Source organism: Panthera uncia, chromosome X, assembly GCF_023721935.1.
Source record: "Panthera uncia isolate 11264 chromosome X, Puncia_PCG_1.0, whole genome shotgun sequence".
In the NCBI taxonomy this organism is placed as follows: Eukaryota; Metazoa; Chordata; class Mammalia; order Carnivora; family Felidae; genus Panthera; species Panthera uncia.
The window spans coordinates 77,415,568-77,440,158 of NC_064817.1; the positions used below are offsets into that span (position 1 = coordinate 77,415,568).

The following is a 24,591-nucleotide window of genomic DNA, read 5'->3' on the forward strand; positions in this document are numbered from 1 at the left end:
GGTTTTCAGTCTCCGATCAGGGAGGAGATAGGGAAGCAGTCACAGATGCAGAGTAGTGGGTTGAAAAGGAAAGCTTGTGTTCCAGGACCAAGGAACTGGATTGAGACTGCATATGTGGGAGAGGTCAGTGATTAGTTTATTTAGCTGTTCATTTTCCTGGATCTCTCTTGAATCCTTCCTTTCTTGTCCTTTTGTTCCCTCTTTATGCTTTTATCTCTTTCCTTCAGCCCTAACAGATTTTCTTTTTCTAGCTTCCTTCCCACATCTTTCAACTTTCCTTGCCTCCCTTGCTTGTTCTAATTTTTTTTTTCTATTCTGCTTCCTTGCCAGTGTCTGAACAAAATCTGAATTGAAGTGGAAAATGAATTTTTGCCATTCTTGGACTTTTCACATCCCTTAGGGACTCTGGCCAGAATCTGCCATCTTTTGTTTCTCCATTTCTGGAACTGACTCCTCCCCTGAGCATGGCATTTCATTGATATCATGTGGGTGAATGGGTGCTTGCTGAAAAGTGCAGTGACCAGTTTATACCAATAAGCAGCAAGTTTTAATACTGTTTTGGATGAATTATTTGCCTACTGGGAACCTCAAAACTCTCATCCCATTGTGAAGACAGGACAGGAAGTGAGAAGGCAATTGAAGCTTGCTCACCCTCTCCTCATGTCCCTCAATAGGTTTTTCCCAACATCACAGACTTCCTGCTAGCTCAGCAGAATAAAACAAGAAGGTTAGGCTGGACTTAAAAGCCAAAAGCCACTACCAAACCACTAAGTCTCAAAACCCAAAGCTAAGAAAAGATCCAGGCCATAGTTAATGTCTGAGGGACTAGAGAAAGGAAACATCTAGTCCTGTCTAATACAAAGTGGGGTATAATAATATCTAATATATATTGATTGCTTCCCTATGTGCCAGGCAATAATCTATTGTATAAGGTAGATACTATTATGATTCCCATTTTATAGATGAGGAAACTGAGGCTCAGGGAAGTTAAGAAAGTTTTCCAAGACCCCATAGCTAATATGGACAGAATTGGATACAGATCTGTGTAACTCCAGAGTTCAAGCTCTTAGTCCATATACGCTAATGCTTTCCCAGATTAGTGGTTAGGAAATGCTACTTAAACAGATGAAACCATCAACTGGCAGCTTTTACATTGCAGGATGCCCTCTTGGTTCTATATGACTTTATGTTGGCCCCTTCCTGATTTTGGTTCCTCCATGTCCTTGTCTATAATTTGGACAATGAAACATTTGCATCTGATCTCACCATGGTTAATTGAGAATTGATTGTTTTATGTCATCCTCCTCCTGGGAGGAAAAGAGATCAGAAATAACAAATAGAGCCTTGCTATTCTATAAAGTGGAAGGTCCTTACAGAGGACACAATATAACAGGCATTCAATAATCTAAAAATTTCTCTTCTTCCTCACAGATCCGCATTTCTGCTTCTTCTCACTTTTGGAAGTTCATTGATGGCTGATTTATGAAAGATATTTTTTCCCCCTGGTACTTCTGGCCACATATCTCTATTCTTGTCTCCCTAACTTCCTCTCAGCCCGACTTCTTTTAAGGATGGCTGGTCAACTAACCCAAAGAGGAGCTCTATCTATCCTGCTCTTCTTCACTCCAGCAGTGACAGCACCATGGTATGCAGGTAAGTTTTAGGATCTGTTGCCCATTATTTCCATGGAAGGCAAGACCTAGACTAAATATTAGAGAAGGGAGAGTTAGACTGAAATAAGAGACAAATAAAGAAAAACTATTTGCACCAACAAAGATGGTTAAACATTCCAACAGGCTACCAAGGGAGGCTTTTGAGGCAAATAAGAGATATTTGAAAACAGGCTGCATCAGCACAAAAATGAGAGGGTTGTACAACATGACTTTTGAGGCCATTGTCTCACCTGCTCAGCACTCAGCTTCATCTCTCCCTCCCTTTCTCTCTCTCTTTCTGTTTCTCTCTCTCATCTGGTGTGTGTGTGTGTGTGTGTGTGTGTGTGTGTATGTGTGGTGTGGTGTGTGTGTGTTTGTGTGTGTGTGTGTGTCTCAGTCTCTCCCTCCCTCTCTCTCCCCTAGACCTTACTTATAGGATGAGATTTTTATAGCCCCTTTCTGCCAAAGATGTTAATGACAATACAGATCACAATCTCTTAAACAGGAATTCCCCAGTCTCTTCTGGCTTGTTTTTTACTTCAGAAGAGATGGAGATTTCTGGATTCCTAAATGTTTCATCCTTTACCTATGGAGACATAGGGAGCTGAAGAGAACAGACTCAGTGAGGAGAAGGAAAGAGGGAGGGAGAGAAATGAAGGAAGGATAATGAGGTGGCAGAAAGAGGTTTTTGATGGGGCCCATCTGGCATTCCAAGTGCTAAGAATAATCTGCGGCCTGCAGTATCTACCATCATGGGGGCTGGGAGGAGTAGAAGAAAGAGTTAGACCCAACCAATAGAGTTAGGAAAATATACAGAGATGAGTAAATAACAAACTGCTTCCATCACAGCCACAGACATTGCAGCTAAAATTTTCCACATGCCCTTAGCTCCTGGTGGAGGCCTTTGGCAGTAGCTCTGTTTGTCTGGAACAGCTGCATCAAGCTTTTAAACAAATATGCAAACTTCTTCTCCTCTTTGGCTTAACCTGGCTTTGTAGGGGGTGAAGCACAAGGGCTGACATTGAGAAGAAGAAATTCAAGTCAAGCCCTTGGCAGAGTACACACTGTTTGGGGTTAAAGGAACCCCAAGTCTCCAGAAGATAATATATGCAGCTGTCATTCCCAACCTCCCCCTAGCCAATTCAAGTATATAACACCAAAATCCATCCAAAGACCAGAGGACTAAGGAGTGGAAATTAGATGGCTCAAAGCCTAGTTTCGAACCCCTGTAAGAAACCTAATGGAGGGGATACCTCTGTGGCTCAGTCGGTTAAGCATCTGACTTCGGCTCAGGTCATGATCCATGGTTTGTGGGTTCGAGCCCCATATCAGGCTCTGGTGCAGAGCCTTCTTCAGATTCTCTCTCCTTCTCTCTCTCTGCCCCTCGCACTACTGCTCTCTCTCTCTCTCAAAAATAAATAAATAAACTTAAAAAAAAAAAAAAGAAACCTCATGGAGTACAAGGGCCTTTACCTTTTCTAGAGTGGAAGCCCAAACTATTGGAGTCTTGAGGAGAGACCAGTTTTTTTTTTTTTAAACAAAAAACTTAGACTCATTTGAAGCTTTCAAAGGGCCATTTTCAAGGGTGCCACTGTTCACTTCCACAAGAATCACCAGGCTCCTTCTGGGGATCCCAGGTTGGTGAGGTCTCTGACAGCCTTCATTCTGCCTTCTGTTCTTGGAAGGCTACATGCTGAGAGAAATTCAGAAATTTTTTAATAATCCTACCCTACATCACTAGCTCAGCTGTCTGAGCTTGCTCTATTCATATGTTCATTCATTCATTCAACAAATATTTGTTGACCATTCCTCGTGCATCCAACATTGTTTATTCATGGCTATAGCTTTGTCCTCAAATGGGAATGGCATAAGGAAAGCAACCAAGTGTGGATTGAGGGCTAATCAGGAAAAGGATCCAGGAATAATCAGCAGGTGTTGGGAAGGGCTAAGAATATTAATAAAGTGAACAGTGGGTTAAAAAGTGTGGATTGACACATCTGTGCAGTTCAGGAAGTCAGACCATATTTGTTACCATAAGCCACGCATTAGTGTATATCTTAAAATAGTTCTCAACTATCAGTTACATTTCCAACCATACCTTTGTGAAGGACAGTGCTTTGAGGGTCTGACTGTACTATGGAATTTGGAGGGACCCAGTAACAGACCACTGATTGATGTAAAAGAACCGAGGAATGTGGCACAAACCTCCCATCCTCCGTGCTGAGAAGGGGCAAGCAGATAGAAAAATGTGGGGAGGGTGTCCCTCTATTTTCTTATATCTCATCTCAGTATCGTAATATTTGCAAAATAAAATACCCGAACCCAGGCAAAGAGAGGGACATGGAAAGGTTTAAAGTGGTAAGGTGGCCTAAACCCATTCCCACCACAATGCAAACTTGGCACCAGTCCAGCTATCTCTGCACCCTGCTGGAGACTGTAATTATCTGACTGAGTCTTCCCTTCGGCTTTCCCACATCCCCTGTAATTCTAGAATGATAGAAATTGCATTTTGGCCTTTTATCCCACACACAGAGTTAAAAAGATGGATGGCAAGAAACATTTTGGATTTTTATCTCTGTTGGATATCGTCCAAAGCTTTCTCCTACTACCATCTTTAGTGGTGTATCTGAGTTTGGTATCAAGGGGTCAAAGCACCCTGGGCTGGAATACCTATTCTGCTCCTTCCAAGGTGGGAGAAATTGGGCTACTCCCTTAACTCCTTTGAGCCTGTTTCTTCATTTGTATATCAGAGAACAATAAGAGTGTCTACCTCACTGAGATGTTAGGGTGACTTAAGAAGATAACATATGTAATGGGCTGAAAAGAGGACAAATATGTGCTCAGTGATGTTAGTCATGCTGCTGCTACTGCCGCTGTTGTTGTTATTGCTCTCCAGCCATAGGCTTCTGACACTCCTGCTTGCTCTTCTGGTAAACAGGGGCTTTCAACCTGCTGGGCATTTCTTCACAAGCAAGCTCTGGAACAAGCATGCTGGGACTAATCCTTTAGGGAATCACACACATCTGGCCTCCTGTTTACAGAAGCTATAAGGCTCTGAGGCTAATACTAAACTGAAACAGCTGACAAGAATTCTGTGCCCCACAAAGAACCCTCCCATGTGGGAAGAGAGAAAACAAGGGAGAGGAGGCCTAAGGAGAACTAAAGGAAAGCCAAGAAAATAACTGAATTGGGAAAACAGAAAAAAGTAAAGGGAAAGGAAAAAATGAACTCTTTCCTCTGGAATGAGGGCAAACCAATGAAGACATGATTTCATAAGGCAAACTTTCAATTTGATTCATTCCCTTGTTCATTAAGATGGAATGGTTTCCCAACACTCCCCCAACCCCCAGTCTGGGCTTGTGGGTAATGGAAGAGCTCCATCATCTAGCCCTTTGCTCCACCCTTTAGTGCTGGGGTTGGGGGGGGGGGGCTGTGCCTCTTCCCAAAGAGGAGGCAGATGAGCTTGTGGTCTGAGTGTTTACACAGGCCAAAGGCCTCCAGCACTAAACCCCAGCCCTGTCCTGAAAGCACACCATCTCCTGGAAATGAGGAATTGTTTTCTGACTCCAGCATGGCTGGCTGTTCTATTCCTGTGCATACATTAGGGCTCAGAGAGGCTGGAAAGAGAACTTCCAGAAACTTCACGCCAGAAAGGACTAAGTTATATTCCAATTAGTTTGTATTCATGATTGATTTCCCGCAGTCTGGTGGAATACACTGTTTAGTCTCCCAGACAGCCACAGATTTGCCTCCACTAGGAACTGGGCCACTTAACCGAATGGGGATGGATTGGGAATGTTCTCCTAGCTCAGCAGCTCCCTGCTAAAGCTCCTGATGATTAGAGGAACAGGAAATTTCCCCAAAGGACTCTGCCTTCCTTTTCCTGCAAACCAGGACAAACTGCTCAGGACATGAAACTACACTCATTTCTTCTTCCTTTTGAACCCTCCCTCTGCCTTGGCATGCCACCCCTAGCAATGGCAACCAAGTGGCAAAAGGGTGGTGCCCTGTGGGTTAGTGGGGGCCTGAGGAATTTTTTCTCTCTGAGGACCATGAGCAGTCCTGTCACTAGTGGCAAAGCCATTACTCAGACTCTATTTTTAACTCCTACCTGAGACAACAGTCCATCCTCAGAGCTTAGTCATTATCCATATCTCACCAAAACCTTGCACATTGCATCAAGGAAATGGGTCAGTTATAGTCTAGATTGGTGGGATTGATGGATAGTCAAAAAGTTCATTTTTTTCTTTTGAATGGAAGCTTCTTGTGCTACCAGTAAGTCACCCCCACCTCCACCCATGATCATGAGCTCACCTTCTATCACCTGAGATGTTGAGATTTATGTATAATAGTTCTGCTGCTTTACAAGGTAGAACTTTCCACACTAAATATCCACCTGACTCCCTAGCCATGGAATGCCATGTCCTCAAGAAGGGACCAGGTTGGATAGGAGGAAATGTTGGGAAGCACTTAAGAAATTAATATATCATCTTGGTATTATCTTCCTCATTGCAGGTTCAGGCTACTACCCAGATGAAAGCTACAATGAAGTATATGCTGAAGAGGTCCCACAGGCCCCAGCCCTAGACTACCGAGGTAAGCCTCCCTGCTTCTCAGGCCCAGAAAGGGTCTTTTCTGGCCTAAGGCCTAGATCTTCCCTGAAGCATCCTCCTCCAGCTTGGCTCATATGTGCCAAAACTGCAGCTCAGGGAATCAGGGGCTGTGATTTCCAATCATGAACTTGGTCACAACTTGCTGTATGAGACCTTTTCTGTCTAGTACTAAGGTTACCCATCTATTATTAATCATTAAGTATTGACTGAATACCTGCTGTACACCTAATCCCATGCAGGGTAGGCCTGTGGATGATACAAAATCTAAGATAGGGTTTTGTCCCCCTCAAAGAGCTTACAGTCTGCTGGGGGTGGGAATGGGTGAGAGGGCAATAAAATTAACACATGCAGAGCAAGTTAGTGTGTATCTGTGGGGTAGCAGTAAATGCAATAGGAGTTAAATAAAAAGAAGTCAGGGCAGGGATCATGAAAGATGACATATATTAGGCCTTGAGTGATGGGTGGATTTTGAGAACTGGAGAAGGGAGGCGAGGGTGTTTAGCAAAGCATTTGGCCACAGATATAGAGACAAGAACAAAGCTGTTAGAGGAAGGATGTAAGAATAAACCAGCCTGATTGGAGGAGATGGGATGTGGAGGGAGTAGGAGAAAAATAAAGTTGAATATAAAGAGTAAGACAAAATTAGGAAAGGCTCCATAATCTAGGGACCATTCTTAGGAAAGGCAGGAGGACTCTCTGTGAAGAATGTCGAATAGGGACTCCTGCATTAGAAAGGAAGTTAGAGAGGCACCTGGGTAGCTCAGTCATTTGGGCAGGTCTGCTCTGACTTTGGCTCAGGTCATGATCTCACAGTTCATGAGTTCGAGCCCTGTGTCAACCTCTGTGCTGACAGCTCAGAGCCTGGAGCCTGCTTTGGATTTTGTGTCCTCATCTCTCTCTCTCTCTCTCTCTCTCTCTCTCTCAGTCTCTCTCTCTCAAAATTAAGTAAACATTTTTAAAAATACAGAAAGGAAGTTAGACCAGGCAATATCTAGTATCTCTTCCATTTCTAAGATTCTTTGTTTCTATGCTTTACAAGGCATGTAGAGGAGTTTAGCTGTTGTGCTAGGAGTTATAAGGAGCCATCATATGTCTTCCCACAAGGGATGGCATGGTAATGATAATTTCACCATATCACCCTTGTTATTGTCTACAGAAGTAGGGGGTCAGGAAAGGTAGAGCCTGGGTCAGGGAGACGCTCCACTAATCAGCTACAGTAATGTTGATTAAAGATGATTGAGGGTATGGCAAAGAAATAGAGAGCAAGGATCAACCCCATGGGGAGCCTGGGTGGCTCAGTCGGTTAAGCATCTGACTCACATTTAGTGAGTTCAAGCCCTGCATCGGGATCTGTGCTGACAGCTCAGAGCCTGGAGCCTGCTTCAGATTCTGTGTCTTCCTCTCTTGCTACCCCTCTCCTGCTCATGTTCTGTCTCTCTCTCAAAAATAAAAATAAATGTTAAAAAATTTTTAGTAAAAATAAATTTTTAAAAAATAAAAAAAAGAAACCATATACAGATGTGAGTAGAAGAAGAGAATCCAACAAGGGAAAAAGGGACAGAAATAAGCCATGTAGAAGGAGATCAAGGTACTATATATCATGTCACAGAAGCCACATGAGAAGAGAGTTTTGGGAAGGAGGAAGAATGAGAAATCTACTGTGTCAAATATTGCAGAGAAAAATTGAGGGTATTGCAAACATTATATTTGGCAAGAAGAAGGTAAATGGTGACTTTTGAGAGAATAATTTCAATAGAGAAATGATCAGATTTGGTGTTTCTCTATGCTTCTTTCTACCTACCTTCTACCTATCTTGTTGCTGCCAAAGAGTCCACACCCACTGCCTCTCTGCCTAAGCACCCACTAACTCCTAAACTCCCTACAGTCTGTTTCCCATTCACCCACAAATCTACATGCTGAAACAACATTCCCTGAAGATCACAATTCTCTCCCAATGCATCAATCATATGGCCCTTTCTTGAACTTCAATCTCTCTAGTCTCTCAGCAGCAATGTGAAAGCCCCTCTCTTCTTACCACCATTTGGGCTCCATGGCATTTAAGTATGTTTATAGCAGCATTATCAACAATAGCCAAATCATGGAAAGAGCCCAAATGTCCATCAACTGATGAATGGATAAATAAGATGTGGTGTATATATATACACAATGGGATATTAGCCATAAGAAAGAATGAAATCTTGCCATTTGGAATGACATGGATGGAGCTAGAGTATACTATGCTAAGTGAGATAAGTCAGTCAGAGAAAGACTGTGTATCTTCAAATCAGTGTTTAATATGTGTATCTTCATATCAGTATTTTTGTATACTTTGGGTAAATACTTAGTAGTGCAATTGCTGGATTACAAGGTAGTTCTATTTTGGACTTTTGAGGAACCTTCATACTGTTTTCCAGAGTGGCTACACCAGTTTGCATTCACACTGACAGTGCAAGAGTGCTCCTCTTTCTCCATCAATGGCATTTTTAATAGCCTCTTTTCTTCATCACCTCTCACCAGCCATTCACCGAGAACTGTCATTTCTTTATTACTCCATGGGGTCAAAACTTTTATTACCTCACACATGGATAATGACAGTTGCCCCCTAACTGGATTCTTTGATTCATGCTTCTCCTTTCCCCACACCTAGTAGCCCAATGTGACCATTTCGAACAGAATTTGGCCTCAGTTCAGCTGCCCAGGCTAACAACTCATTACCCCTTATCCCCACATGAAATCTATGCTTCAGCCAGATTAGTAGAATTCTACTCTGTTCCCTGACTGCTTTAGTGCACACTGAGCTTTTCCTCATTCATTCCCTCATTCCCTTCCATTTATTCAATAAATATTTATTGAGTATCTACTATGTCCCTCTTCTGAAATAAACTTTTATTATGTGGACTGCTCATTTGGCATTCATTAGGTATTGCCCTTTGGTTTACTTCTTATTGCCCTCAACAAAATAGTCACCTGTTTAACAGAAGGAGCCATGTGTGATACCCCCCCAGAACTATGTCAAAAGTAGTGCTCAAGAAACGTTTACTGGGTCGTTGACATCCTGGGAGCAGAACTCAGATTGCAGAAAACTGTAAATGGAAGAAGTGGATAGGAAAAAGTAACAGATGCAGAAAAGTGGTTTCAGGGGGGTCCAGTAGCCCTATGATTAATATTAACCTGACTCATTGGTTATTTTTAAATGTCATAAAGCCCCTTAGAAAAATGTCAGCCACATGGTGGCCTTTGGCCTTGGGGTCATGTGTCATGGCTCTGTTTAGGAATTTGGTCTCCGGACACAAAACTAATTGAGTGGGGTTATCAGTGTTGAGTGGGGAGTGGGTGACTGGGAAAGTACAACCTGAGATCCGAGCCTCTCCTGTAAGGTCTTTTTGTGTTTTCACAACAGCTCTCCAATTGTAGTGCTTGAGACTTTCTGTAATTTGGGGATGGTGTCTCCAGATGGCAGCAGCGTGTTGTTTCTTGACACCAAATGAGCTGGTGGCTCAAACCCAGACACTGATTTAGGGAATATCATTCCCAGGGATAGATATATTTTACACATGCAATTTCAGATGATTCTCAGAACATCCCCATGAAATTGGTCTATTATCCCCATTTTACAGATGAGGAAACTTAGCTCAGAGAAGGTAAATTTAGAGAGTTGCAGAGCTCAGAGGTGGCAGAACAGGAATTTAAAACCAGGTCCCTCTGTCTGACTCCAAAGCCATGGTCATTCCATCTCTTTCATCAAAAATGTAACCTTTCGTGGGGTGTCTGGGTGGTTCAGTGGGTTAAGCGTCTGACTTTGGCTTAGGTCATGATCTCACGGTTGGTGGGTTTGAGCCCCATATTGGGCTCTTGGGCTCTCTGCTGTCAGCATAGAGCCCACTTTGGATCCTCTTTCCCCCTCTCTCTCTGTGCTTCCCCTGCTCATGCTCTCTCTCCCTCTTTCATAAATAAACATCAAAAATTTTTAAGAAATGTAATCTGTCATTAAAAGAAAAAAGATTAAAAGAGATAACTGGTAAAAACCAGATCATTATTTTAGAGCAACCTGACCATGTAGTTTGGTACCATTTTCACTAATCTTGAACGTTATTTCATTCCCTTAACCTGACTCCTGGCTTGGAGTCAGAAGCCCTTCTCTGAGGTATGCCTTAAATCCTCTGGGGGCACTGCTTTCCCAGCATATTGCTTCAGCCCTGAGATAACTGGTAACTCTGCCTGGGTTATCCGAAAATAATCACAGACAAGGCCATTTCAACTCTGTTGCCAGCACTTTGTTTTCTTATAATCCCCAAAAGAGACAGGTGGATAGCTGCACAGAGAAGAGGTCACGGGTCTGAGTTACAAGTCCCAGCCCCTCTACCTTCCAGCAATTTCACCCTGGACAAACACATACTATGTGCCAATCATTGTGCTATGCATTTTATAAATGTTATTTCATTTAAATAAATTGCATGCTTGCTATGTAGTAATATGGAAAGATCTCTAAAACACATGGTGTTTATTTTTTAAAGCATTGGTGAGAACAACGGGCATAATATATTACTCTATGTGTTAAAAGAAGAAGGTAAAAATAATCTATAGCAAGATTTGCTTTATATGCTTAAAAAACAGTTAACAGTGGTTCTTTATGGGGGTACTAAATGGGGGTAGATAAGGGAGTAGGGGTGGGAGGGAGACTTTTTCCTGTGTAACTTTTTATACTTTTTGTGTCTTGAATCGTGTGGTTATATTACCTATTTAAGAATGTAAATTTATGCTTCAAAATGGCAGCCTAACATACTGCAGTGGAAGATATTGTGATCAGAAAAAATATGGGCTTTAGGGACAACTGGGCGGCTCAGTCAGTTGAGTGTCCAACTCTTGATTTTGGTTCACTTCATGATCGCAGGGTTGTGGGATCGAGCCCCGAATCAGGCTCCATGCTGAACATAGAGACTGCTTAAGATTCTCTCTCTCTCTCTCTCTCTCTCTCTCTCTGCCCTCTCTCCTTCTCATGCTCTCTCTATCTCAAATTTAAAAAAGAAAAGAAAAGAAAAGAAAGAAAAGAAAAGAAAAGAAAAGAAAAGAAAATGACTAACACATTTCCTACTAGACATTTTTGCCAAGCAATATTTTGCCACATTCTTAGTTTCAGTTTCCCATCAGCATTCTTTAGGTACAGTTGTTCAACCAGTTCTAAATCTCCACAACTGTACTGTCACCTCTCCTGTATGTCTTCACCTAATCCACATCAATGGCCTGAAAGGTATTGTCACATGCCTCACTTCCATATAGTGTACCCACCATTTACCTTGCTCTACCAGTCTGGTGACCATAAAGGACCAGTCTGGTGACCAAAAAGGAAATGAGGTCATTCTGGAATTGTTCTTGAGGGCACCTGGAGATAACCGCTTCTCTTTCTAACTGCTCATTAGCCTATGTTTAAATATTCTAGAACCCTTTGCTATCAGTGCTGTCAGCCTCATCAGGCTGTAGTTCCCAGAGGCTGCTTTCTTCCTTCTGGGGATCTAATATAAAACATAGTGACCATAGTTGATAATACTGTGTTACATACTTGAAATTTTCTAGGAGACTACATCGTAAGTGTGGTTACTACAAAAAAAAAATGGTAACTATGTGAAATTATGGTTGTATGAATTAACTTGATTTCAGTAATCATTTCACAATGTATATGTATATTAAAACATCACGTTGTACACCTTAAATATATACAGTTTTATTTATCGATTGTACCTTAATAAAGCTGGGGAAAAAAGAAAATCAGAATAGTGTTTTTGCTTTTTACCAGCCTTCCAATGTGTTTGCTTTGTGCCACGATTCCTCGGGGCCAGCAAATTTGACCTTATTTGCAATAACTAGGCCCTCTCCTACTGCCTGAGCTTTATATTTCCCTGTGCTATGCTTGTTTGTTCCATTCATTCCAATCTGATGTGTATTTTCCTTGACAGAATATGGGTGAGCAATAGAATGGGAGTGCTTGTTGGGGTCCCAGCCTCCCATGTAAAGTCATTGTGTTGTGACATATAATCAACAGCTCTGCAACTATAGTGCTTCAGAGACTTTCTGTAATTTGGAGCTGTTGTCCCCAGATGGCAGTCGTGTATCACAGATGCAGGCTCAAAACTAACAAGGGAAGCCACAAGCATATTGTTGCTTAAAGGATAGTTTTCCCACTATCATCTGTCTTCATTCTCCAGCTGCCCTCAGGCAGAGGTTCCTAGCCTTTCTTTGTTCCTTTAGCTCCTGATGTGTTTTTTTTTTAAAGCCCTCCCTTTTTTGTCTTTTAGGATTTGGGAGCTGAATGAGCTTTTATGGGGCTTTAGCCTTTCCAGCCCCAGGCTAACAGTTCTGGGTCATCCTATGTATGCATCCTTGGGCATGTGGACCTTTGCCTGTTTATATGTGCTCCTTTAAAATCTGAAGCCACTGAAGAGTCATTTGTTTTGTGTAGCCAATGAGGCATCTTTCTGATGTCTTTATAATTTAATGGCTCTATTACCTTTTGTGCTCAGTACTGAACTGGGATCTGACTTTTATTCCTAAGCAGCCTTCTTTGGTTATCGCAATCCCTTCCCCTCTCTAGCTTATATCTTTGTGTTAATTTTTTTTAAGTCATTTTAAATTTGCATACTGTAGGGGCACCTGGGTGGCTCAGTCAGTTAAGCATCTGACTTCGACTCACGTCATGATCTCACGGTTGGTGAGTTCAAGCCCTGCATCGGGTTCTGCACTGACAGTGCCGGGCTTGCTTGGGATTCTCTGTCTCTCCCTTTCTTTCTGCCCCTCCCCCACCTATTCTCTCTCTCTCTCTCTCTCTCTCTCTCTTTCTCTCTCTTTCTCTCTCTTTCTCTCTCTCTTTCAAAAAATAAAATAAAATAAACTTAAAAAATAAATTTGCGGGGCTCCTGGGTGGCTTTGTAGGTTAAGCGTCTGACTTCAGCTCAGGTCATGATCTGGTGGTTCTTGAGGTCGAGCCCTGCATGGGGCTCTGTGCTGACAGCTTGGAGCCTGGAGCCTGCTTAGGATTCTGTGTCTCCCTCTCTCTGCCCCTCCCCCACTCACACTCTGTCTCTCACTCTCTCTCAAAAATAAACAAACATTGCAAAATTTAAAAAATAAATTCACATACTATAAAATTCACTCTTTTGGTGTACAGTTCTATGAGTTTTGACAAATGCATATAGTCAGGTAACCACCACCACAGTTCCATCACCTCAAAAATTTGCCTAGAGCTGCCCCTTTAAAATTATCCCCAACCTTACTCCTGATCTCTGGCAACCATTCATCTGTCCCTGTATTTTTGCCTAATTCAGAATGTCATATAAATGGACTCCTACAGTATGCAGACTTGTGAGTCTGCCTTCTTCCAGGTCACAAACTGCATCGGAAATCCATCCATGTTGTTGCATGTTGTCGGTGCTTCTTTCTTCTGTATGGATAAACCACAGTAAGTTTAACCATTCACCCACAGGACGTTTGAGCTGTTTCCACATTTTGGTAATTGTGAATTGAGATACTTTAAACATTTGCGTACAGCGTTTTGTATGAACACAGGTTTTCTGTTCACTTGGGTAAATACGTAAAGTGGAACTGCAGAGTTGCACAGCAAGTGTGTGTTTACCTTTATAAGAAACTACCAAAATATTTTCCAAAGTGGCAGTATCATTTTGTATTTCACCCTGCAATGTGTGAGAGTCCCAATTTCTCTCCATCCTCACCAACACTTGATATTACCAGGTTTTTTTTTTTTTTTTAAGTTTAGACACCCTAATGGGTGTATAATGGTATCTCGCTGTGGTTTTAATTTGCATTTCTTTAATGACTAATGATTTCTAATGATGCTGAACATCTTTTCATGTACTTAATTTGCTATCCGTATATCCTTTTCAGTGACATGTTTGTTCGTGTCTTTTGCCCATGTTCTAACAGGATTCTTTCCTTTTCTACTGTTGAGTTTTGAGAGTTCTTTATATATTCTAAATACTACTCCTTTGTCAGATGTGTGGTTTGCAAATATTTTCTCCCAGTTTGTGATTTGTCTTGTCTATTACAGTGTTTTTCATGGAACAAACTTTTTAAATTTTGACAAGGTTAAATTTTGTGATTTTTTTTTCTTTTATGAATTGAGCTTTTGGTCATGTCTAAGACCTCTTTGCCTAGTTCTAGATCCCAGAGATTTTCTCCTGTTTTTTTTTTTCTAAAAGTATTATAATTTTATTTCATTTTTTAAAGTTTAGTGATTTTTGACAGAGAGAGAGAGAGAATGAACTGGGGAAGGGCAGAGAGAGGGGGTGACACAGAATCCAAGGCAGGCTCCAGGCTCTGAGCTGTCAGCACAGAGCCCGACATGGGGCTTGAACTCATGAACTGTGAGATCATGACCTGAGTCAAAGACAGATGATTGACTGAGCCACCCAGGCACCCCTATAATTTAATTTTTTACATTTAAGTCCATGATCCATTTTAAGTTAATTTTTGTATAAGTTATGACACTTAGGCAGAAGTTTTGTTTTGTGTTGTTTCATTTGCCTATGGAAGTTTGATTACTCCAGCACCATTTGTTCAAAAGTTTTGAACTGTTTAGTTCAAAAGCTTTCTTCCATTGAATTGCCTTGGTGCCCTTGTCAAAAATCATTTTGACAGACCTACTTGTATGGGTCGATTTATGGGCTCTCTATTCTGATCCACTGATCTATGTGCTGTCCTTTCACCAATACTACACTGTCTTGATTACTGTACCTCTAGCTTACTTTTCCTCTATTGCTACAGTCCCCCGATGGTGTTATACATTAAATATCCAGGATGGAGAAGCCACATGCTACTCACCGAGGGGAGGAAATTATCACAGCACCCTGGGTACTCGTTGTGAGCTCTCCTGCGATCGGGGCTTTCGACTGATCGGACGAAGGTCGGTGCAATGTCTGCCAAACCGCCGTTGGTCTGGAACTGCCTACTGCAGGCGTAAGTGGTGTGTGTGCATATACTGACAAGTGTATGTGAGAGAGGCCAGCCAGCCAGTCAACTACTTGAGGGTATATGTCCAGAGGTGTTACTATGCCCTCTGTCAAGTTTAAATTGAGGATTTTCCACAGGTGTCCTGCAGGACCTATCCACATCCTAACATTCTAGCTCATTTTCCCTTCCTGTGGTTATTGCCCAAGCAATATGGGCATTTATGTAACAACAAGTCCTTCTGGTTCAGCAGGCCCAGGAATACATATAAAGTTTGGACGTGGGGCCTAATGCAAACCTGGGCTTTTCTCTCGAGTTCTTAAGGATGTGTGTGGTCTCATACTCTTTCCCAGTCATGGCCAACTGCTATATTTCCTGGCATAGAGGGCCTTGGCAGTGAAGGCACAAGACATCTGCTGTTCTTCGTTTTCTTCTGAAAGTCCAGAAGAATCCCTAAAACTAGAATGTGGGAATACTAATACACACATTCTAAATCATGTCCCCCGCAGCTCCCAAATCCCTGCCTCTTATTCAAGCTCTACAGCCTACTCACTTTTAGTAGCTGAGCTTTGCCTGTCCATATGTCCTTTGCTGAATGCCATTTGTAGGATACCCATGTTGGAGGGGAGGGGGCGCTGAATTGGTCTCTTCATGAGCTCACTCAATTCCTCAATTACCCCCAAGCTGCTTATAAGACTAATGGGATAGAAACACAAATGTGTGCACATGAATGCCGTGTGAGTGGACACACAGCAATGAGCATCTAAGACAGATGGGATTGGTCAGAGAAGATGCTGTGGAGGAAAGGGGAAGCTTGATAGCCACAAAGAAAGAAGCCACCACACCCCTCTAGGTGATTGTAAGTAATTTGCTTTAGGACTTAGATGCCATCATTTCCAAAATTAATTTGAATTGGGATTACAAAATTAAAATAATATGTCTAGGGGCACCTGGGTGGCTCAGTCGGTTAAGCATCCGACTTCTGCTCAGGACATTTTCTCCCAGTCCATGAGTTCGAGCCCCGGGTTGGGTTCTGTGCTGACAGCTCGGAACCTGGAGCCTGCTTCGGATTCTCTCTCTCTCTCTCTCTCTCTCTCTCTCTCTCTCTCTCTGCACCTGACCTGCGCATACTCTCTCTCTCTCAAAAATAAACATTTTTAAAAAATTAAACAAAAATAAAATAAAATAATATGTCTATAAATGAACATAAAATCAGTTAAAAGAATGGAGAGATACATATTTCCAGGTGCTTAAAATGGGGTAATTACAATGTTTGAATACTGAATCTGTCTTTGTCCTTCCTCATAAGACATAAAAGGGCAAACACCTTGGATCATTTTCAGTCATATAATACTAAGAAAACAAATTCATCTGAAAAGAGAACCCTTTTTTCTTGGCCCTGATTTCAAGGAAGTCATTTTTTATAGGTCTTTAAATAAAGGATATTAGAAAATATAAAAGGCACTCCTCTTCAAGTCTGGTTTAGCCAAGAAGCCAAATGAACATAGTTTATATAGAATCTTTATTCAAAGCTCCAATAATTGAACATATGCAAGGCTAGAACTTAGATAGCCAAAAGTATAACTTGCCTATTTCTCTTGAGTATCAGGCATCTCAAACCAGACTTTGACAAGCTCACAATCAGGGTCACAATCAATTCATGGAAGCAGTCTCCACTTCTAAAGCCCATGGATGCCTCTTTAATCAAATACCATCGAGTCTGGACGTCCAGGCACTGGTCTGACTTGTATTCTCACCCAGATATAAGACAAGCCTGCTTCCACATGAAAGTGAGCCTCAGCTGAGGGGTGAGGTGGTTAACACAAAAATTATACTCAAAAGGAAGCTTTGAATTTGCTAAAGGGCATGTAGGATTTTAGGAACAAGATATGAAAGGAGCTGCTGAGGCCCTAAATGAGTCCAGAGGCTTATATGCATTATGTCTTTTAATCTGCACAACAATCCTATGAAATATCCACATTTTACTGATGAAAACAGTGAGACTCAGAGAGATGAGGTAATTTGCTCAGGTCACAGAGCTAGTAAGAAGTGGAGCTGGGATCCAAACTTGAGTGTGATTCTGAAGTCCATGCACTTGCACAAGTAATTTACTTCTTTAAGACTCCCCCCACCTCCAAGGGCACTGCTGTGCTTTATAATATGAAAATTAAAAGGCAATTAGGCACAAGAATATAAGGACAGTTTGGGGTAAGGTTTTCTGTTTGTTTTTTCTGCTGTCTCTGATATGGTTCTTCCTGTGCTAGATGCTGAGGCATCACCTGCAGATAGTCCACAGGCCATTGAGCTTGCCACTTGGTTCTCTCTTAGAGGTGAGATGCCACGCACTGCCATTCATCACTAGTGGCACTTACACCTGCACAAATGGGGTGCTTCTAGACTCCCGCTGTGACTACAGCTGTTCCAGTGGCTACCACCTGGAAGGTGACCACAGCCGAATCTGCATGGAAGATGGGCGATGGAGTGGAGGCGAGCCTGTATGTGTAGGTAAATGGTGGTCACTCCCTGTTGTCCTGCTACAAAGAACCACCCCAGCATTGTATCCACAAAGGATGTGGAATTCTCACCACAGAAGACATTCCTGCTCACAATGAGGGTGGCACCCTGGTCATAAGCTTAACAAAGTCATCACTTCCCCCTGGAGCTGGGCTTCCTCCCCCAGTTTCATTGAGCATCTTGAACTGAGTCTGCATCTTTTATCTACCCAGTAGTGTAGTGCTGCTTCTATGGGTTACTTCAAGGGAAGGTACGGGGCCCATGAGTCAGCACTTGATTTCTGACCTTGACAGACATAGATCCCCCCAAGATCCGTTGTCCCCACTCACGTGAGAAGATGGCAGAGCCAGAGAAACTGACTGCCCGAGTATATTGGGACCCACCGTTGGTGAAGGATTCTGCTGATGGTACTATCACCAGGTGAGTATTGGATTCCCCTTATGCCTCCCAGCAGTTTCTCAGGCTCTGCCCACACTGAACTGCCCGGGCCGATGCCACAGTGATGATGTGTCTCAAACCCCAATTCTAAGAGTCTCGTTCTTCATTGGCTCTCTTACTCTGTACCATGCAGGGTGACAGTTCGGGGCCCTGAGCCTGGCTCTCACTTTCCCGAAGGAGAGCATGTGATTCGTTACACTGCCTACGATCGAGCCTATAATCGGGCCAGCTGCAAGTTCATTGTGAAAGTACAAGGTCAGAAAGAAGTCTTCCATTTCTACATTGCTCATTATTCCTGCTCTATCCTGACCCTTTACATGCCCACCAGAACCCTCTCCTCTGTAGGCCTGAAGCAGATGCCTCTTTTATATTGGAAGAGGGAAAAAAACAAGTTCACTTAAACAGGGTCATTCAAGAAGCTGCATTACAGGTGTATACATATTTCAGAAACCCTGACTCCCCAACAAGACTTTCTCACTCTCCTAAATCTAGATAAAATTCATGAAGATACTCTGTATAAAATTTGTTTCTTTTCTTAGTCTTATAATTATCAAATCTAATCAACTTTCATTCTCAGTCTTTCACTTCTGCTGAAATAGATAGTGTTGGCTGCCTGATTCTTCCTCTTTGTTTTGTGTTGTATTGTGTTGATTTGGTTTTTCCATTATAAAGATAATTCATGCTCATTGTTGAACATTTTGGAAATAAAGAAATGTACAAAGGGAAAAAAATCCATTTCCCAGTCATCCAGAGGCAATCATTGTTAATCTTTTGCTATCTTCCTTCAAGTCTTTTATCTACATATACTTTGAAAAAAAATATATAGTTGACATCATACTTATATCCAATCTTAGATCACTCTTTTTCATTTTTATTACAACACAAGTAATTTTCTCATACTCTTTAAAAATTCTTCAGAAATATTTTGAAAGACAACATAATAATCTACTTCTAAGAATATATTTTGATTTGCTTAACATTCTACCACTAATGGATATTTAAGTCTTCTCCAATTTATTTTTGATATTAAAATTAATTTTGTAAGGTAGTCATCTTTGCACAGGGTATCCACAACATCTGAAAACAAACATATTTTTTTAGAGATTGATAGCTTTTTTATGACAATATGTATACTCCCTGCACTTCTAGATTTTATGAACACTTTTGTCTGCATTTCAGATTGAATTCCTTAAGAGGAAAAATCTGGCTCCACTCTTGGCCACTGCAAACACAGAGAAAGCATTCATTCTGATCATCCTAGGTCTCTTGGTCTAGAAAACACAGCATGGGCACCCTCTTAACATGTTTTCCTTAAAAGAGATACCATAGCCCCTAATTTGAAATTCTCCCTGACAGTGAGACGCTGCCCAACTCTCAAACCACCACAGCATGGCTACCTCACCTGCACCTCAGCAGGGGACAACTATGGTGCCACCTGTGAATACCACTGTGATGGAGGTTATGAACGCCAAGGAACCCCCTCCCGGGTCTGCCAGTCTAGCCGCCAGTGGTCAGGATCACCACCCATCTGTGCTCGTGAGTGAAACAAGGGGATGGGGAAAGTGGACATATTGATCAGGGCTTCTTTTCAGTATCTTTCCTTATTGTATGCCACAATGGTCCAATTGCAAGATGTATGATGTGGGAATGGGGGTTTCTGACCTGTGTTTATTTTAAGGGCTAATGTTCCCCCATACAATACTCTTACCCAAGAAGGATTCAAACTGTCCAAATGTTCTTCCAGGATTTCCCCCAAGGAAAGGCAGAAACACCCAAAAAGGGTTAACTTGAAAGACTGAAACTCACAGTGTTGTTATCTGCATTACGAGTAACAAAAAAGCCATACTCTGACTAACCATCTGCTTTTGCCCTAGCTATGAAAATTAATGTCAATGTCAACTCAGCTGCTGGCCTTCTGGATCAGTTCTTTGAGAAACAGCGGCTCCTTATCATCTCAGCTCCTGACCCCTCCAACAGATATTATAAAATGCAGATCTCTATGCTGCAGGTGAGACCCACCCCCTAATGAGTGCTTAGCTCCTTTACATACCCCCTAACCCCACCCCATTACTGCCTTACCTCTTTCAAATCAAAAAGTTGCTTTTTCTGCAGCACAAACCCCACTTCCTCAAACTTTTTGTGGGGAACATTTGATCAGTTTTACTGTAGACAAATTTAGCACATTTTAAAAAGTGCTATGTTTTTACTGAAAAGGCAGTGAGGGCACAGGAATGGTGGGTGTGACTTGCAGGGGGCATGGTGAAAGATGGCAAGGGAGCATGGCAAAGCACTCTGGAGAGACTGGTAAGACAGGTGTGAGCAAATGTAAATGTTGAGAATTAATTGTGTTTATGTTTTCAAGGAGTAATAGCACTAACACTTAGATAATAAGTGCTATTAAATACTAGGTATATAAGCGCATGCTTTACACCTATTCATTTAATTCTCACAACAACCTTTATAAGGTAAGTACGATTACTATCCCCATTCCATAGGTGAGGAAACTGAGGCATAGAGAGGTTAAGGGATTTGCCCATGATTAGTCATGCTGGGATTGAACCCAGGCAGTCTAACTCCAGGATCTGTGCTCTTCACCACTATAGTAGCAAAAGAGAAGGAAAAGTGTTGTGATATTACAAAATAAAATGAGATAGTTGCATGACAATTTTTAACATACTAAGAGTTATCTGGCTGAGTCCACTTGTGGAAGAGGGGGGAGTTGATAAGACACAACACATATACCCACTGGGTCTTATAAAAAGGTTCTTGAAGAGAATGCAGGGTGCACTGACAGGACTAAGAGAAATGGCTCTGAGATACTGCAAGAGACTGGATAGCCAGGTAAGGGAAAATGCTATTTAGGAAGATTTCTAAAGGTTAAATCTTAGAAGTTGCTAAGTCAATATTCAGAGGCCCATGATGGCAGCAGCTCTATCAAAAGGATGACCCTAAGTGTCTAGATCAAAAAGGACCTTGTTCCTCCAGCAATCCAAAGAAAATGGAGGCTAGGGGGAGGAGCAAAGGCAATACTTCGGCTTGAACAGAAAGCAAGAACAGGAACAGTCAGTAAGGACAGTGATTCTGAGGGTCAGGACTAGAGGATTAGCCCACAGATTAAATAAGGGGTCAGGCACCAGGGAGTGTTCAATGTTGTTTTAAACCTCACTCTCCATAACTGGCTAAGAGGCGATCCTGCAGGACAAAGTAGGACGAAGAGGCAGGGTAGGGTTACAAGGTGTCCTGCCCAGTGTGAGGAAGGCAACAAAGGGCAATGAAAAGAGCACTGGCACTACTTTGGAGAAATCTTGGAGACTGAGGGAAAGGCCATGGCCATGTTGCCTAGTGGTAAGGAGCATGCACGAGGGCAGGCAGCATCAGTCTTCAGTTTGGCTCAGCATCTCATTGTCGTGCAAATTTGGGCAAATTACTTTCTCCTCTACAGAATAAGAATGATACCACCTACCTTGTTAGAATGTTGTAAGGATCAGCTTATTCTTACAAAGCATTAGGTATGTGTGTTCAATAAACGATAGCCATTATAATCATATCACCATAGCCATCTGTTAAGAACCTATGTAGTTTAAAGCCAATGCAATACCAAACAAGGAGAGATTATGTTCCTGAAATTTATCAATTACATTTCACCTTTCTACTCCCCGTGGTGTGACAGGTTTGGTTCATTTCATTAGAATAAAAGAAACACTATTAGGACAAATGCTTCAGGAATGACAGATGAAAGAGGTTGTCAAATGCTATGGTATGATGGTTGGGGGAGAAGTCCTTCCTTTCCCACACTGCCTGGTCCCAGGAGGAACCAGCTAAGTAGCCTTAGGTTTGAGTCTGAGAGCCTATTCCATAAAACCTTCTCTTCCCTCCCAGCAATCCACCTGTGGACTGGACCTGCGCCACGTGACCATCATTGAACTGGTGGGGCAGACACCTCAGGAGGTGGGGCGCATCCGGGAGCAACAGCTGTCAGCCAACATAATCGAGGAGCTCAGGTCCAGGCTCGGAGGCCACAGGGAAGGGGTGGGCAGCAACCCTAGGCAGGACACTGGCAACAAGAGGGTTGGGGGGAAATCAGCAGACACTATCTTGAGGCATGCCTTATGTTTGAACACTTGGGATACATTAGGTAAAACTAGAGAGTGGTAGAACATCAAAATCAAATGGGTGGAGGGAGAGCATAAAAGACAGATCACCAGGCTCCACCCCAAACCACCTCAGGACTATGCTTTTATTAGGTACCTCAGGTGACTCTGAAGCACAGCCAGGACTGAGATACAGACTCAAATATGACTCAGAGAAGCCTCTGATTCTGTTGCCTCATGGCCTCATATGTCTTCAGTCTCCAAAGGAACAAAAGGCATCTGTAGGCACTAAAATCTGAATCATACCCCTCTGCCCCTGGACAAAGAGTGGGTGGCAGGTGGTAGAAGTTGACTTTTCTCATTATCTATCCATTACCACCCCTCAAATGCCTCCACATACACTCAGTGCCAATAAAGTCATCATTGCTCTCTGTTCATAAACAATACCTGCCTTTAGGGCTCAGTCTCAGCGAGGACAGAAAGATTCAATCCCAGGTAGGGGAGAAACTGGGAAACATGCAGAGGAAAGAGACCACAAACTTGCAGGTACAGATAGAAGAGTTGACCAGGTAATAATATTAATCAACCTCAGGGCTGCCATATATGCTTGTGCACGTTATGCCCAGCCTAACTCTAGAAAACACTAGTTACATCATAGTGCATATGACTTGTACTCCCTGGAGGTATTCTGTGCAGCCTGCATAGCTACCTGTGATAACCCTGCTTAAGGAAGGAAGCCTATGAGGGAAGCCTAGCCTGCTATCAATAAAGTTGCTCCATCTGAGGGGAAGAAGACATGGCTTAGCAGAGTTAGATGCATAGGGACAGCAAGAGTAGGGTCTGGGCAGAGAAAAACAAAGAGGCTTGAGATAGGTAGTAGAGGGGATGAGGACAAGGGAGGGAAGGAATTAGTCCATAGGCAGAGCTGTGAAAGGTCAAAGGGTAGTAGAACCTGGTGCGATGAAGCCCAGACAAGGTCTCACACCTCCTGGGCTCCTCTCTCTAGGCAATTTCAGCGCCTCACTCCCTCCTACTTCAACATGGTGTTGATTGACAAGCAGGGAATTGACCGGGAACGCTACATGGAACCTGTCACCCCCGAGGAAATCTTCACATTCATTGATGACTACCTACTGAGCAACCAGGAGCTGACCCAACGACGGGAGCAAAGGGACATATGCGAGTGAACTTCAGCCAGGGCATAATTGAGGTCAAGGGAAAAAAGCTCTCTTAGCTGAAACTTGGGTCCTAATAAAAGGAAGAAATGGTTTTCCACAGTTCTAAGGACAGGACTCTGAGGTGGGTGAGATTTACCAATCCTGGGACATTCCCAGGCCCCTTTTTAGGGCTGTGTAATAGTTTCCCCAAGCAAATGTCTGCTTTCAGTAGCACCTGAGGAGCATAAGAAGCTAGGCAGGGACTGATGACAGGCCCTGGGCAACGGGCTTGGGGTGAAAGTCTTCTTTCCCTAACCTGGGCCTCTGCACAGCGCTCCAAAGTCTTCCAGATAAGTAAATTCTCAATTCATTCACTAAACGGCTGTGTTTTAAATGGTTCCTCTACCCTGAGGTGACAGCAGAGGGCAGCACCATCACAACAACCAGGACACTTAAGCAAGTGTAGCTGGATTTTCCCTACAGGCTAACTATATCATTGGAGGTGGTGGGAGCTTCAAAACATTCTGGAACTTGTCATTTCCCCTTTTAGGACTTGGGTTACAAATGTCACATTAACCATTGCTTCATCTAAGAGTAAGGAAAATGCTGCAATGGGAGGCAGCTTGGGAAGAAAAATCAGGCCAGAGCAGAATCTTTTGTCCTGGCCCTTCCAGCTGGATCATGGGCAACAATCTCTTTTTACTGAGCCTCCAGTGTCATAGCAGAAGGTACCAGTGCTGTCCCTTCTTCAGGGAAGCCCCCAGCTCATGATCTAGAGAACCTCAAAACCACCACTGCAAGCCTCTGTAAAACTAAGTAATGGAGAAGGAAAAAAAAGAGAGTCACCCTCATGTATTAACTTATTTAGCTAATCACTTTTAAGAGATGAGCACAGGGGCGCCTGGATGGCTCAGTTGGTTAAGCATATGACTCTTGATTTTGGCTCAGGTCATGATCCCATGGCTTCGTGGGTTTGAGCTCTGCAACAGGCTCTGTGCTGGCAGTATGGAGCCTGCTTGGGATTCTCTCTCTCTCTCCCTCTCTCTCTGCCCCTCCCCAACTTACCCTGACCTCTATCTCCCTCAAAATAAATAAATAAATAAATAAAGCTTAAAAAAAGAGAGATGAGCACAGAGCAGGTGGGAGCTACCACGGCACAAAGTCAAGCCTT

At 42.7% G+C, this 24,591-nt stretch overlaps 1 protein-coding gene across 2 annotated transcripts; it reads left to right on the forward strand.

Moving 5' to 3' along the window:
• The first annotated feature begins 1,328 nt into the window (after positions 1-1,328).
• SRPX2 (sushi repeat containing protein X-linked 2) lies at positions 1,329-24,591 on the forward strand. 2 transcript variants are annotated; one of them, XM_049644049.1, is made up of 10 exons: positions 1,329-1,653; positions 6,168-6,248; positions 15,038-15,229; positions 17,549-17,725; positions 18,028-18,154; positions 18,306-18,427; positions 19,529-19,708; positions 20,047-20,180; positions 22,052-22,173; positions 23,270-24,591. In XM_049644049.1, the coding sequence occupies exons 1-10, from the start codon at positions 1,572-1,574 to the stop codon at positions 23,448-23,450; spliced, it is 1,398 nt and encodes a 465-aa protein (XP_049500006.1). In that variant the 5' UTR covers positions 1,329-1,571; the 3' UTR covers positions 23,451-24,591. The 2 variants fall into 2 exon arrangements, with proteins under 2 accessions (XP_049500006.1, XP_049500005.1); XM_049644048.1 differs by lacking the exon at positions 15,038-15,229 and having other exon boundaries at positions 1,335-1,653; positions 23,270-24,586.

What these genes read in the sequence shown, in the direction of transcription:
- SRPX2 (XM_049644049.1), top strand. Translation starts at nt 1,572, where the DNA reads ATGGCTGGTCAACTAACCCAAAGAGGAGCTCTATCTATCCTGCTCTTC. An exon ending in GACAGCACCATGGTATGCAG is followed by an intron (nt 1,654 to 6,167) that starts GTAAGTTTTAGG and finishes TCCTCATTGCAG; the next exon opens with GTTCAGGCTACTACCCAGAT. An exon ending in ATCACCACCCATCTGTGCTC is followed by an intron (nt 19,709 to 20,046) that starts GTGAGTGAAACA and finishes CTTTTGCCCTAG; the next exon opens with CTATGAAAATTAATGTCAAT.